This window comes from Gadus macrocephalus, chromosome 5 (assembly GCF_031168955.1).
Source record: "Gadus macrocephalus chromosome 5, ASM3116895v1".
Taxonomy (NCBI): Eukaryota; Metazoa; Chordata; class Actinopteri; order Gadiformes; family Gadidae; genus Gadus; species Gadus macrocephalus.
Window position 1 is genome coordinate 10,712,680 of NC_082386.1, and position 13,911 is coordinate 10,726,590.

The 13,911-nt window shown below is 50.2% G+C and overlaps 1 protein-coding gene across 3 annotated transcripts in view; it reads right to left on the reverse strand.

Annotated features, from left to right (window-relative positions):
• LOC132457847 (ryanodine receptor 3-like) overlaps positions 1-13,911 on the reverse strand; it is an 81,740-nt gene that overhangs the window by 28,110 nt on the left and 39,719 nt on the right. For 2 of the 3 annotated variants that reach the window (XR_009525779.1, XM_060052207.1), the window contains exons 29-48: positions 13,054-13,223; positions 12,356-12,576; positions 10,520-10,610; positions 10,132-10,272; positions 8,962-9,125; positions 8,586-8,664; positions 8,369-8,458; positions 7,904-8,044; positions 7,464-7,526; positions 7,255-7,330; positions 6,607-6,730; positions 6,170-6,285; positions 5,464-5,531; positions 5,253-5,374; positions 5,055-5,104; positions 4,679-4,739; positions 2,534-2,772; positions 2,020-2,101; positions 1,580-1,710; positions 142-465 (exon numbers count right to left, since the gene is read on the reverse strand). Coding sequence is in view for 2 of the 3 variants with exons in the window: in XM_060052207.1 (XP_059908190.1) it covers positions 142-465; positions 1,580-1,710; positions 2,020-2,101; positions 2,534-2,772; positions 4,679-4,739; positions 5,055-5,104; positions 5,253-5,374; positions 5,464-5,531; positions 6,170-6,285; positions 6,607-6,730; positions 7,255-7,330; positions 7,464-7,526; positions 7,904-8,044; positions 8,369-8,458; positions 8,586-8,664; positions 8,962-9,125; positions 10,132-10,272; positions 10,520-10,610; positions 12,356-12,576; positions 13,054-13,223 (2,553 nt within the window). In the remaining variant the exon portion in view is untranslated. The remainder of the gene's footprint in view (positions 1-141; positions 466-1,579; positions 1,711-2,019; positions 2,102-2,533; positions 2,773-4,678; positions 4,740-5,054; positions 5,105-5,252; positions 5,375-5,463; positions 5,532-6,169; positions 6,286-6,606; positions 6,731-7,254; positions 7,331-7,463; positions 7,527-7,903; positions 8,045-8,368; positions 8,459-8,585; positions 8,665-8,961; positions 9,126-10,131; positions 10,273-10,519; positions 10,611-12,355; positions 12,577-13,053; positions 13,224-13,911) is intronic. The other variant, XM_060052205.1, reaches the window with a different exon arrangement.

A 13,911-nucleotide genomic window follows, 5' to 3' on the forward strand; every position in this document is an offset into this window, starting at 1 on the left:
TATTTTGAATTTGTATCCTTTTTTTATTTCCAATCTGGGAGAAAACTGGGAGAAATCTCCACACGACCCTCTCACACGCCTCTCCGGTTCCAGCCCGAACACCCCCCCTCCGTCCCCCCCCCCTCCGTCCCCACACCGTACCGGCGATCCTCTTCATCCAGGACGCCTCGTCGATGCCCAGGTTGCTGTTGAGGATCTTCAGGATGTTCCCCAGCAGCAGGCTGAGGTGCTCCGAGGTGACGGTGGTGCAGCAGAGGCAGCCCCCGCTGGCCGGCTGGTTCTCGGGCCCCCGCTCCCACCAGTACGACAGGTAGTTGCAGAGCATGGGCAGCACCACCTCGATGACGTGGGGCATCTCCGTGTAGCGGGCGCCCGACTCGGCCATGTCGTTGATGTCCTTCATCAGGCCCGCCAGGCGGGGCATCTCGGGACACATGTCCTCCACCGAGTCGGGCATGCCGTGGTCTGGACACACACGCACACACACACACACGCACACACACACACACACACGCACGCACACACGCACACACACACACACAAATGCACAGGAAACTTAAAGGTCAACATGGGATTCATTTTAGTAGCATAGTATATCATAGTGTCAACGTCATTGATTTTGCATCCTAGAATTCCCAATATCAGCACAACGTCAGCATTAAAGAGATACAAGGGACATCTAAAGTACATTTATTATGGTGGATCTATCTGTAATGTTTTTATATTTCTATATCATATATATTAATCCCCCTAAAGAATCTAGGTTTATATTTTATTTCAATTCAATGTTGATATATATATATTTATAAATATATATATATAGCATATATATTTAAAAACAAAAAAACGGCTTGATCTCATAATCACAACAAAACAAGTGACCCACGTGTCAGGACTCCTCCACCCCCTCATTCCCCCTAACGCTGGGGTGCTCTTCCTCACTGGCCCCTCTCCGGCCCTCCCTCTGGCCCCTCTCCGGCCCTCCCTCTGGCCCCTCTCCGGCCCTCCCTCTGGCCCCTCTCCGGCCCTCCCTCTGGCCCTCTCCGGCCCTCCCTCTGGCCCCTCTCCGGCCCTCCCTCTGGCCCCTCTCCGGCCCTCCCTCTGTCCCCTCTCCGGCCCTCCCTCCGGCCCTCCCTCCGGCCCTCCCTCCGGCCCTCCCTCTGGCCCCTCACTGGCCCCTCTCCGGCCCTCCCTCTGGCCCCCCCTCTGGCCCCTCTCCGGCCCTCCCTCTGGCCCCTCACTGGCCCCTCTCCGGCCCTCCCTCTGGCCCCCCCTCTGGCCCCTCTCCGGCCCTCCCTCTGGCCCCTCTCCGGCCCTCCCTCTGGCCCCTCACTGGCCCCTCTCCGGCCCTCCCTCTGGCCCCCCCTCTGGCCCCTCTCCGGCCCTCCCTCTGGCCCCACTCCGGCCCTCCCTTTGGCCCCTCACTGGCTCCTCTCCGGCCCCTCTCTGGCCCCTCTCCGGCCCTCCCTCTGGCCCCTCTCCGGCCCTCCCTTTGGCCCCTCACTGGCCCCTCTCCGGCCCTCCCTCTGGCCCCTCTCCGGCCCTCCCTCTGGCCCATGACGCTGGCTGCCCGACTTACTGGCTCGCTCCCGGACCGACTTGGTGTTGAACACGGAGCAGGGGTTGTAGGCGTTCAGCTGGGGCTCCAGGAAGGCCACGGGCAGCGCCCCCGCCAGGGTGGCCAGGCACTCCCCCAGGGCCGGCAGCTGCCTGGTGGGAGGGGGGAGGGATGGGGGTAGGGGGGGATGGAGGTGAGGAACAGAAGAATTAACAGGGCTTCTTTGCAGCCATCATATCAGGAACATTCATTTGTAAAAAAGGATTATATTGTTTGAGGAAAACCTGCTTATATTGTCATAATATTACTAATCTAATTCGGAGAAGTTAGCCTGTGTATAAATATTCTTATGATAATGATAGCGCTAATTGCTGACAATTTGTATAATTTTATGGTTTCGATTTTATTGCTTATGAATGTTAAATAAACAAATACAAACTCATAAACACAATGTGTGGTACCTTTCCACGTAGATGTTCTTCCCCGTGCCCAGGGCGTAGAGGCTGTTCAGGATCCGATAGCAGGACACCTGCAGGTCATCCACTGTGGCACAATCAAACAACACGCATCAAGCCCCCAAACACCACAGAAACACCTCCCTTCAGGTCCCGCAAAAGACTCAACAATTCACCTAGACTCTGTATAGCCACCCCACCCATCCCCTCCTACCCATCTTACACACTTATTGCATGTTGTATGTCCTGCCACTTAATGTACGCAGTTATTGTACACACTTGTTGTGTGTATTGTATCTTACAATTTATTGTGCTGCATTTGTTTTATACGGGGAATGGGTTACCTAACAATTGTTAGTGCTTTGCACTTGGTTATATGAACATCCTTACTGTACCGACCGTGATATATTGTTGTTTCTCTTTCTTCTGACAAATGTACTGCCTGGAAGTCGCTTTGGCCAAAAGCGTCTGCTGAATGCCCTACATGTCAAAGTAAACATCTCCACGCCTCTGAACTCACGGAGCAGGTCCACGCCGAAGTGGTGCTGGGTGATGTGCTGGAAGAGGGCCGTGAGGATGGGCAGCAGCGCCACCGTGGTGTAGTTGATGTTCTGCGACACGCCCTTCATCTGCGAGCGCGAGTGCGTGAACTTCCCCAGCTTGAGGTTCTCGAACGTCTTCTCCAGGTCCTCGGCCGCGTTCTCGAAGAACGTCCGGAGGCCCGCCTTCACCGGTTCCGAGCCAGACTTCATCACCGTCCTGCAGGGGGAGGTGAGTGGAGATGAGCCACCGGGACGAGGGGGGATGGGTGTGTGGATGGGGGTCTACCAGTGGACCGGTGTACAGCGATTAGACCTCTCCCCTCCCATGGTCCTGTCAGTTGACATGCACGGATTCCAGTGTTGTGCATGAACACGCCAAAAGAGCGGCATGCATTGATGGTGCTCACATATTAGTGAACGGTGAACTGAACGTTCCCACTTGCAGCTATTGAACGGGTGCTCGCTCACGCACTGGCGGCTGCAGTTAGCTTTGTTCTTCACTTTCTGCATAATATGAACCATTGTTTAAGTGGTAAAACATATACTCACATCGTTTTTTCTTGGCTTTTAAAAGTAATCTTGATTCTAAAGTAATTAATTTAGTTTGGGCAGCGGGCAGTGGCAATGATTGGGGGGCTGTGAGTGGATGGGCAGGAGGAGGATCTAATGAAAATAAATTTAATAGCATGAAAAAAGCAGAAATGAACGTGAACAGTTCATCTTCTGGGACTGTCAACCTAGTTCAAAATTAAAAATTGTGAACTATGAACATGAACTAGTTAATTTTAATCTGTGTGAATTGAACATTAAGCTATCTTTTGTGAAGTGTGAACTTGCACGACACTGACCGATTCCTCCTATGGCTGTTCCAAAGAGAATGAGTTTAAAAGCGTGGGCATAATACACCCCATAAACAGCTGAATAAAACGCAGCACTGCAACGAATCGGAGACAGTGTGTTTGGTTTGTGTATCTTGTTTTTTTACCTGTGGCGGTTTTCATTTTTGGCATGGCATTTCACATTGCGTAACATCCCATAATGAGCCCTTCTGCCGCTTAACTTAGCCCCTTACGCAGCGCCACGGGAACGAGGACGTCAGAGGCAGCTCCCGCGGATGCAGCTGTTGGCACGGCGACGCTGGCCCGCACGCTTTGGTACACTTGCATGATTTAACCACGTCACAACTCGTGCGTTACGTTAACACACAGAGCACGGCGTCCGCTCACAGAGAACAACAGACGCCTGCAGCCAGAATGCACACACGTACTAAGCAGGCTCTGGCCTTGTTTGGAGACCATAGGGGATCTGTGTTCATGTCAGCATCTCCCACGCGTACCACTAACCCAGAACAGGGTGTGGAGTGCCTAGAGGCCAAAGACCCTCCACAAGGAAGAAAGGGGAACGGTACCATGCACAACGGCCTTTCCCCGAAAGGCAAGCACTTAGAGAAGTCCTGGAGAATCTGTAGTATCCAGCACACCTGCTGCATAGCTACCAATGGGGAACACCTGCCGGCCATGAGGCAAGAAGAGAGTGGGCCAGCTATAAAGGGAGAGAGAACCTCTCCGCGTGAGGAAGGATTGTGGCAACTTCCCCTAATATGGTGAGGGGTAAGCGGCCAGTGGCACTTAAGAGGAACCCCCTACGAGAGCGGAGACACTAGGAGAGAGAGACTTATTGTGTGTGCTGACTACTGTCTCTCACCCCTGTTTCTTTTGTCGTCCACCCAGACTCCAGCCTACCCTGAAGGTCTCCCAGGAAACCTACCCTGGACCGAGAAGAATTTACGTTGGACTTCACCCTCTCCCTTGCCCTCACTGTTTTAAATAAAGCCCCTTTGTTACTGTTGCCCAAAACCAAAGTCGACCTTGTCTCAGTCAAACGGCCACAAGGGCCTCTTTTCTTAACACGCTAGCCGCCTCACTTTATGATCGTAGTTCTATCAGAGCTTTTGTTTATGACGTTAACATTAGGTCATTTTGCCCGGTAGCTTTTAATCAAAGCAAATCAAAAATGGGATTAACCAAAGCATACATCATAGTAAGTAAAGCGAACGCCAGGAGGTGAACAGACAAGACCCGCTGGGGATGACCTTCAACCTCGTCAGGCAATATGGTTCTCACCTGGTGTCCAAGGTATGTGCCAAGATATGGAGACAGCTGACCATGGTGGTGGAGTCACTACCTATAGTATACAGACACGTGCAAATACACACACACGCGCACAGTCACACAGAAAAAACACAAATAGATTAGATTCTGAGGAAGGATCAAGGAGACAGATTAAGGACAGATAAATCTCACAAATACCTTCTCTACATCTAAATACATACAACATAAAACCAAAGCCATTGTTTAAAAGGGTTTAAGTCCCACATGATCACACCTTACACGCACACACACACACACACACACACACACACACACACACACACACACACACACACACACACACACACACACACACAGACACTGCCCAAAGAGGAATTAGCGGTCTTACCAAAGAGGGAAATCCTATGTCTCACAAGAGCTGCTAACTTACAGAACAGGCTGAAAGAGTAGAGGAACAGAGGGGACGGAAGACGAAGGAGGCAAAGAAGAGGGAGAAAACACTGAATACAGGAGGCACAGCGACAGAGAGGTTTGTCAAAGTGTGTGTTGTCAGAGTTTGGCAGAGGGGAGTGGGCGACCGGGGTACCTGGTGACCATTTCCTTCTCCTTGTTGGAGGCGTAGCCACTGCTGCTCAGGTTCTTATTGGGCGAGGAGAGGAAGTAGAGCGAGTGGTTCTTGAAGTACTGGTCGATGAGAGGGAGGAGGACCTGCGAGAGGACGAAGAGGTGATGAAGGCGGGACGTCCGATTGAGTGACACCGTGTTTCCTTGTGTTTGTTGGTAGGGTTCAGACTCACTTTGGCAAAGAACTTGATCTCCTGCTCATGAGGGGACCTGTCGGTTTTTCCACTGATGGCCATGGACTCTAGAGTTAGAACGTGGTTTATAATATTTATATTAATTAGTAACAACTTGGAAAATCATCTTCATCCAAATGAACATGTCATCGTCATCATTATTGTTCATGACATCATCTTCATGTCAATCATCATCAACACCATCGTCATCACCAGCATTATCATCACCACAATCACCATGACCACCATCACCATCATTATCCCTATCATCACCGTCACCATTCCCATCATCCCACTATTATCACAAGGGGCTGGACAAAATATCGATACGGCAATATATCATCGCTCTTTATTTTGCGATATGAGAATCGATACGCTGGCACAGAATATATATATTTTATACCCATAAACTTTCAATCTTTTACATATTTTTTAAGACGTGTAACTGAAAAACGAATTTAGCCATGAATAAAGACAAAGATACATCACTTTATCACCTATCATGATGAATCGTTATAGGATTGTTTAACAAAGATTATCGCTGTATCGCGATATTATGGGTTCCGTGGACCATGTCTCGCGTATCGTACTGTATTGGTAGATAACCTGTGGTTCCCTTCCCTTATTATCACTATCCCCCTATCACAGTGTTTTCTGGGGTCCCTGGAGAGAAAACCACTTGGGGCGCCAAGGGGGGGCTTCCTACCCAGGTGGGCGATGAACTCGTGGGCCGAGTCCACGTACTTCAGCAGCTTCTTGAGGAACTTGTATGCAAACCTCTTCTCCATCGACGACGAGTCCTGCTCCATGTCCTTCATGCCTCTGCCACGCGCACACACACATGCGCGCGCACACACACACAAGCAAACACACACACACACAAGCAAACGCACAAACAAGAATAGACATTTTGATGTTAATGCATGAAATGTTATAATGTTGATATAATAATGCAAAAAATCGACTGAAAAATAACTATACTATCCTAAATAAAAAAAAAGTGGTAAAGGGGATTTTAATTGAGAAGGGAAATTGGAGTACTGGGTTTTGAGCCAAATCAATAACATGGAGCAGGAATTCTACTTTCACAGCAGGCAAGCGGGTATGAGGAGCTGCAGCAAGTCAAACGGAGAAACAATTAACCTTGTGGTGACGTAGCCATTGATCTGCAGGAAGCGGAACAGATCCTGGGCCTTCTCTCGATCCCGCGCCTTCTCCTTCGCCGTCAGCGTGTCGTAGGGTACCAGCAGAGGGTGTGTTCCCCCACCTGAACACACACACACACACACACACACACACACACACACACACACACACACACACACACACACACACACACACACACACACACACACACACACACACACACACACACAGAGCAGGCGGTCATGCTCAGTGACTGAGCATCGGCCATGGCTGACTGAATACAGCTATTTCCTGAATGTCTCTATCTGACAGCAGCGGCTTTAGTGGAATCCTTTGCTACTCTGATCTCTGAAACACACACACATGTGCACACACACACACACACGCCATACTCAAATTCACAAAAAAACGTAATCCCCTTACACTATCAGTTCTGTATGTGTGTGCAAGTGTGCGTGTTTGTGTGTGTGGTTGTATGTTTGTGCGTGTTTGTGTGTGCATGTGTGTGTGTTAGTGTGTGATTGCACATGTGTGTGTGTGTGTGCATATGTCTGACTGTGTGTGCCTGCATATGTGCTTGTGTGTGTGTGTTCACGTGTGTATGTGTGTGTGTCCCAGGTGGGATCAACCACACTGGGGATTCACCTTTGCTTCCAAGGTCACTCTTTTTCTTCTTCGCCCAGATGTTATGATAATTCTCCGCCAGCACATCCACCATGCCCTTGGGAAACACATACACAGTGTCACACCATCATTACCATGATTATGCATGCATGGGATAACCATAATGAACATAGCCTTAAGAGACAGATGTATAGATAACACTCATCAGCTCAATGTATAGAGATAATCACCTGCAAGTCTCTGGACAGCACCACGTTGCTTGTGTCTATTGGAGTTGGGTTAAAACCGTTTGCCTGTAAATGTTCCAAACATAAAAATGTGTGTCCAGTAAGTGGATTATTTCATAGTATTCCTGTCAGTTCTTTCTTTGTCTTCTCGCTAGCCTCATAGCATAATTTCCTAAGTCATATTTTGGCCACATTGTTATATCTAACCTAACTCTCCTCTCCTAACGCAGCTGATTCACTGTGCCTCAGTGGCTCTATCCTAAGCCAATCAGACTGTTTCTTACATTCCATAAGCTCTATCCGCCTAAGTCTTCTATTTGTCTCAGTCATTTTTTAAATACGAGATTAATCGTAAACTATGACTTAGGCAATTATACTGTGAGGCTGACGAATACACCGTTGAGGAATATGCAGTCAATTTCGGGCGTTGCTATCGACCCAACCTGGGATGCCTGGGAGATTTTGCGCATCTTCTCGCTCTGTTGAGACATGCTCTCTCCATCCTTGGAGCGGTCCACCACCCAGCCCATGGCCAGCATGCTCCTGAGGGTGTCTCTGATGGGCCAGCGGTAGATGTCCTTCTCCTGGGGTCAGCAGACGAGGACCGTATTATCCATCAAGCATTATATTTAAAACAATTTCAATTTGGGACATAAACTGACTTCTTATGTCAAAGTGGTCGACAAACACCGAGGATGATTGTGTTCATTTTCCTTCTTATTGATCCATGTTAAACTGTTTCTATCATTGCTTATAGAAATCAATACATTTGTATAAATTTCTATGTCCATATTTCTTATATTAAGTTTTTCTAAATATTGATCGTGCAGAATCCTGAACAATCCAGCTTTTACGTCATTCCTGATCCTATTCCACTCTTCTAGGGAGGACATTTCTGCTCACTGCACCTTCTCTGTCAGGCCCTTGTACATCCTGAGCTGGGGGTGAGTCTTGGCCTTCTCATCCACACACTCTCCATACTTCCACCCCAGCAACACCTGGAGGGGACCGAGGGGAAGGGGGTTGCAGTTTAACATTTGAACCACCAGAGGGCGTATCATGCTATGGGATTTTACAACCAAAGGAAAAGACCGAACAACTGATGGCACAATGGTAGAGACTAACCTTTTCGGCTGACCATTTATCATGGGAATGCTCAGCATACTTGTTGGCAAAGTACTCCAGCTTGTCGGTTAGCGATATGCTAAGAAAGGTAAACGCGTGACATTTAAACCCCAAGGCTACATTAATCCATCCTAGCATGCTTGAAATCCAAGTGAGGCTCCAGAACCACAAGACAGTCAAACTAATAAAGTCTATGGCACTTAAAGAGGAGTTACTGTGTTGCTCTCGTCATACCAAAGGTGGATGATATACACACACGCACATACGCACACACACGCAGCACATACACACTTGCACTCACAAACACAGAGACACACACAGATGTATGTGCACGCAAACACGCACACACACACGCATGTTGTAAATTGGGACCTACTTGGATGTATTGATCGGCTTGGGGTCAAAGTTGCCGTGGGCGTCGACGGAGGCGGGCTTCTCCACGTTGGTGTTAATGGAGGCATCCACGTAGTCGGGGGGGAGGGCCCCTGAGATGGCACTGAGGCAGGGCATGGCCATCTTGAACAGCTCAGAGTCATACTTCTATGCAGAAAATGAATGAGGTAAGTAGCAGTCCAAAATGTATAAAAGGGTCTAAAAAGTATATATACACATTTATTTATCAGAATCAATGTGAATTAATGGAGCAAATTTAAGTACACCATTCAACGCTTCTGTATGCAATTTGAGAGAGAATTTGATTTAATCAATTAAATCGAATTCAATGAAACATTAATCTTTTATTGCGATCTGCATCCATGGGAAACTGAAGCGCCGTTGCACGACTTGGGAGCACTGATGTGGTGAGAACGGGGGTATTGAGGGATTCCGGGGTCCATGCAGAGACCAGGGACTAATGTGGGATCCTCTTAAGAGACCTGGGGCCCCAGAGCACCCCAGGCTCGGATCAATGAGGGTGGGGGGGGGGGGGGGGCTAATATTGATGTTTTCTAGCTCCCGCTCGGCACCGCCTCGCTCTCACTGATGTGCATTAAACGGATTGTGCCGCACCTACCAGTCTTCGTTAGGAGGACATCTCAACGCCGCGCGAAGGAGAGCGCCGTCCGCTAACGTTAGCGTTGCTAGGTAGCCACGCCGCATAGGGCTACATCGATTTGAGCCTGAACCGACGTTCACACCGTGCAAGTTGTGTCAGCGTGTCGGATAGAAATAATAATATATATTTCACTGTTGATGGTATAATAGGAATTACATTATAAAAATATGTTCGATTTCACTGAGGAAAATTATGTTTCTTTTAATGGGATTACCCACTCCGATGAAGCTTTCGGGGACAAGGCAGTGAGAAGAAAAGCATTCACCAGTCAAATTCAATACAATACTACGAGTTCCCATTCAAGGACAACCCCAGAAGAGAGCCCCCCACCGTCGACCTCAGCCACACTCCACACACACTGTGTGATCAGAGCGGAGAACACTTCATTAAAAGCGGTCCTCATCTCCCTCTGATGGCTTAACATGCACCTCCCCCCCGCCGCCCCGATGCTGTCCCGGCCTTGTTGCTAGAGAGAAGGCATGAACCCCTCACCCTCTGGGACAACGAATCAAACACGCCCCAGAAGATCTTCTTGGTGAGGAGCAGCTCTTCGTCCGAGGCCATGCCGTAGCTGCCCCAGCCCGAAGGCAGGCAGTAGTACTTCCAGTTCTGCTCGTAGTGATTGGTCAGCAGCTGGGAGTTGGGGGGGGGGGGGGAGAGGGCAAAGGTCAGCACATTCAGAGTCAAAGACACTCGCTGGTATTCATTTAGTCATTTGTCATTTGACACACAAAAAGAGAGAGAGACATACTGATCAGACATTAGTGTGACTATGTGTGAGTGTGCGAGTGAGTGCGTGCGTGCGTGCGTGCGTGCGTGCGTGCGTGTGTGCGTGCGTGAGTGCGTGAGTGTGTGCGCAGGCTGGCGTTCTGGGCCCTACCCTGAGAGGCATCTTGCAGTACTCGGTCAGCAAGGGCACGTCAAACACCAGCCTCCTCAGCAGCTGCTGCAGCATGGAGGGGCGGAGGTATCTGTAGGGTGACCAATACAGAGAATTAACCAATAGAGGGAGAGCAGGATGTGGAATTGACCAATAGAGAGAGAGTATGATATGGAATTAACAAATAGAGAGACGGTAGGATGTGGGCGAACCAATAGAGAGAGAGTGTGATTGGGGAGAACCAATAGAGACAGTAGGATGTAGGAGACCCAATAGAGAGACAGTATGATGGGGAGAACCAATCGAGAGACAGTAGGATGTAGGAGACCCAATAGAGAGACTGTATGATGTAGGAGACCCAGTAGAGAGACAGTAGGATGTAGGAGAACCAATCGAGAGACAGTAGGATGTAGGAGACCTAATGGAGACAGTAGGATGTAGGAGACTCAATAGAGAGACATTATGATGGGGAGAACCAATAGAGAGACAGTAGGATGTCTTTATGACAACAGCCTCTTCATACACAAACCAATTTGGCCTGATGGCATTTAACGACGGGGATATTTTTAGCACAATAAGAGGCCCTTGAGCGTGCTAACCTGACATTAGGAAGGGGATATAAAAAAATCCTCCCATGTTTCTCCCACTCCCAGAACGGCAATGCTGTTTCTATTTTTAGCTCAACTTCTGGAGCTTCTCCGAAAGACGAAAAATATTTTGAGAGTTAACACGTGTATTCCTAAGGCAGCCGCTCTACACGATGTCTGTTCAAAACCTTGACACCCACTTTCTTCAAGAACCTTGGTTTCCGGAGAAGATATCTGAGCTTTAGTATACGGTACAAGTGTTAACGTTAACGTTCGGCGTTCACCAACAGACCCCCACCGCAGGCGACATGATCGCTCAAAGCAAACACAACGCGAAAGAAAGCGAAAACGCCCTGTTCACCCAGATGAGAGCTCATCTGCTTTCAGATGACACAGCCCCGCACAACGAGACACCCACGTGGGGGGTGTCTCCGTAGGGGGTACAGCGCGGTTGGGTTAGTCATGAGTGGGCGGCATGTTGCTCAGGAGGTAAAGCGGGTCGGCTGGTAGCTGGGAGGATGCTATTTCGATCCCCGGATCCCCAGTGTCGAGGTTGTCCCTTAGCAAGACACCACACCCTAACTGCTCCAGAGGAGCTGGCCGTCGGCTTGCGTGGCACTTTGAGTGGCCAGTGGTTAGAAAATCACCACATGGGGCGCCCAGTTGACTCACCGGGGGGGGGCGCGTACCATTAGGGCTGGGTAAAAATACGATTCATCAATGCACTGCAATTTATTTGTTTTCGATTCAATTTCGCGATTTTTTGGAAATCTATTATTTCCAAAAAAAGAAGCATACTCATTGTAATCTAGCGAGTATGCCTAATTGTACATGCCCTTTTACATTTGTCCATGTTATGATTATTACTTTTATGCTGCAAGTTTAGCTCAGGAACAATACTATGCAATGGTGTATTCCCTTTTTGCTAGTTAAAGCACAATGAAATGGTTCATTCATTTTGAAATGGTTCATTCTAAATAATATTTAGATATTTTTGTCATCTGCAAGCATTATTGAATCGATATCGAAGCAATTGGATCAATATCAAATCAAAATCGAATCAAGACCTAAAGATTCAAATTAAAAGGAATTGTGAGGTACCTGGCAATGCCCAGCCCTACGTACCCTCAAGGTACACTCCTAACAGCAGCTGAGTCCTCCCCTCTATCCCCCATTCCTTCCTGTCTATCTCACTCTATCATAAAGCATAAAAAAAAAAAGGCGTAGTCGGTTCCACGGAGCTGCGTACTTGCAGACGGCCAGCAGGCACTCCTCGATGGCGTCCCGCTGGGCCTTGGTGAGCGAGCGGCCCTTGGACAGGCGGTAGACGGTGTGCAGGGTGGAGTCCACCAGGGCGGCGTAGTGCTCGGTGCCGGCGAACAGCGGGGCGCAGCGGGTGAGCAGCGGCAGCATGGCCGAGCCGATGTAGCGGTTCATGGCCAGCGCCGACTCGCTGGTCCGGAGGCCCTCCTGCAGAGGGGGAAGGGCCGAGGTCAGGAGGACCGGGGAGGGGGGGACGCGGTGGAGCTTTTGGGATGCAACGCGTCGCGTTGCAGCCGGCAGACACCCACGGTTCATTGGTTTGAATCAATGCAGTTGATCGATGTAGAACGGATGACTTTTTGGGAAAAATAATAATGTAAAAATAGGTTCAGGAATGTCAATGTACACATACACACACACACGCGCACACGCAAAGGCTTATTCATTCGCTCACTTATCCAGAAAACATCGCTGCAATCTCTTTCAAACTCATGTCATTTGACCAATGCTCCATCCTTAAAGTCGCATCTTCTGCGACCGTCATATCTGAAAGTTAATAAAACACGGCAGAACTCGTGGCTCCTATAAAACCCCGTCTATGAGGTACTGGCTGTGCTAGAGAGCCAGGACCGCTGGGATCTGGAGGGGAAGGGGGTGGACCAGGTGGGGGGGGTTGCTACGCACCGCGTCCAGGAAGGCGGAGGCTCGGAGGTCTGGCAGGAAGCCCACCTCCAGCAGGTGGAGCAGGAAGCCCTGCTCCTCCACGCCGTACACCCGGTCCAGGAACAGCACCATGGGCGCTTTGTGGTCGGGCTGGAAGCAGGCCGACATGTCCGGCTCGGTGACGGACCCATCTTGGGGGAGAGGGGGAGGGGGGTGGGGGGGGAGCGGAGGGGGTTGGGATGGGGGAGGGGGGGGGGGGGTGAAAGAGAGCAGATGAAAAAACGGAGCACATTACAATAAACAGTTCTTTTTCCACTTCATACATCTCCTGCTTTGGCATTCAGCCAGCAGTGTATCCGAGCCGCATACCAACACCGAGATGCTGAAATGTTAAGAAATGGTTGCGTTCCAACACTTAAATCTCCGTCACCGCCCATCGCACCCCAACCGCGTTACAACCGAGACGAACCACCGAAGAACCCCGACAACTCCTCCTCCTCGTCCCTGGGACCCTGTGGTCCCCAGCAGCGTGGCAGGGGGGCTCGGGGGGGCCTGGTGGGACGTGGGGGCTCGGTGGGCTGGGGGGGACCGAGGGGCTCGGTGGGCTGGGGGGGACCGAGGGGCTCGGTGGGCTGGGGGGGACCGAGGGGCTCGGTGGGCTGGGGGGGACCGAGGGGCTCGGTGGGCTGATAAGCTGGGGGGACGGGGGACTCGCTTGGCTGGGGTTGACGGAGGCATGGTGGGCTAGGGGGAGCAGGGGGACGGGCTCCATTAAAAGCAGCCCTTCTGAACCACGCCGGGTCCCTTCTGATCACGGGATTCGTATGTATTCATTAGGGGAGGCGCCGCGGCGTGCAGGCAACAAATGTTGTGTCCCGC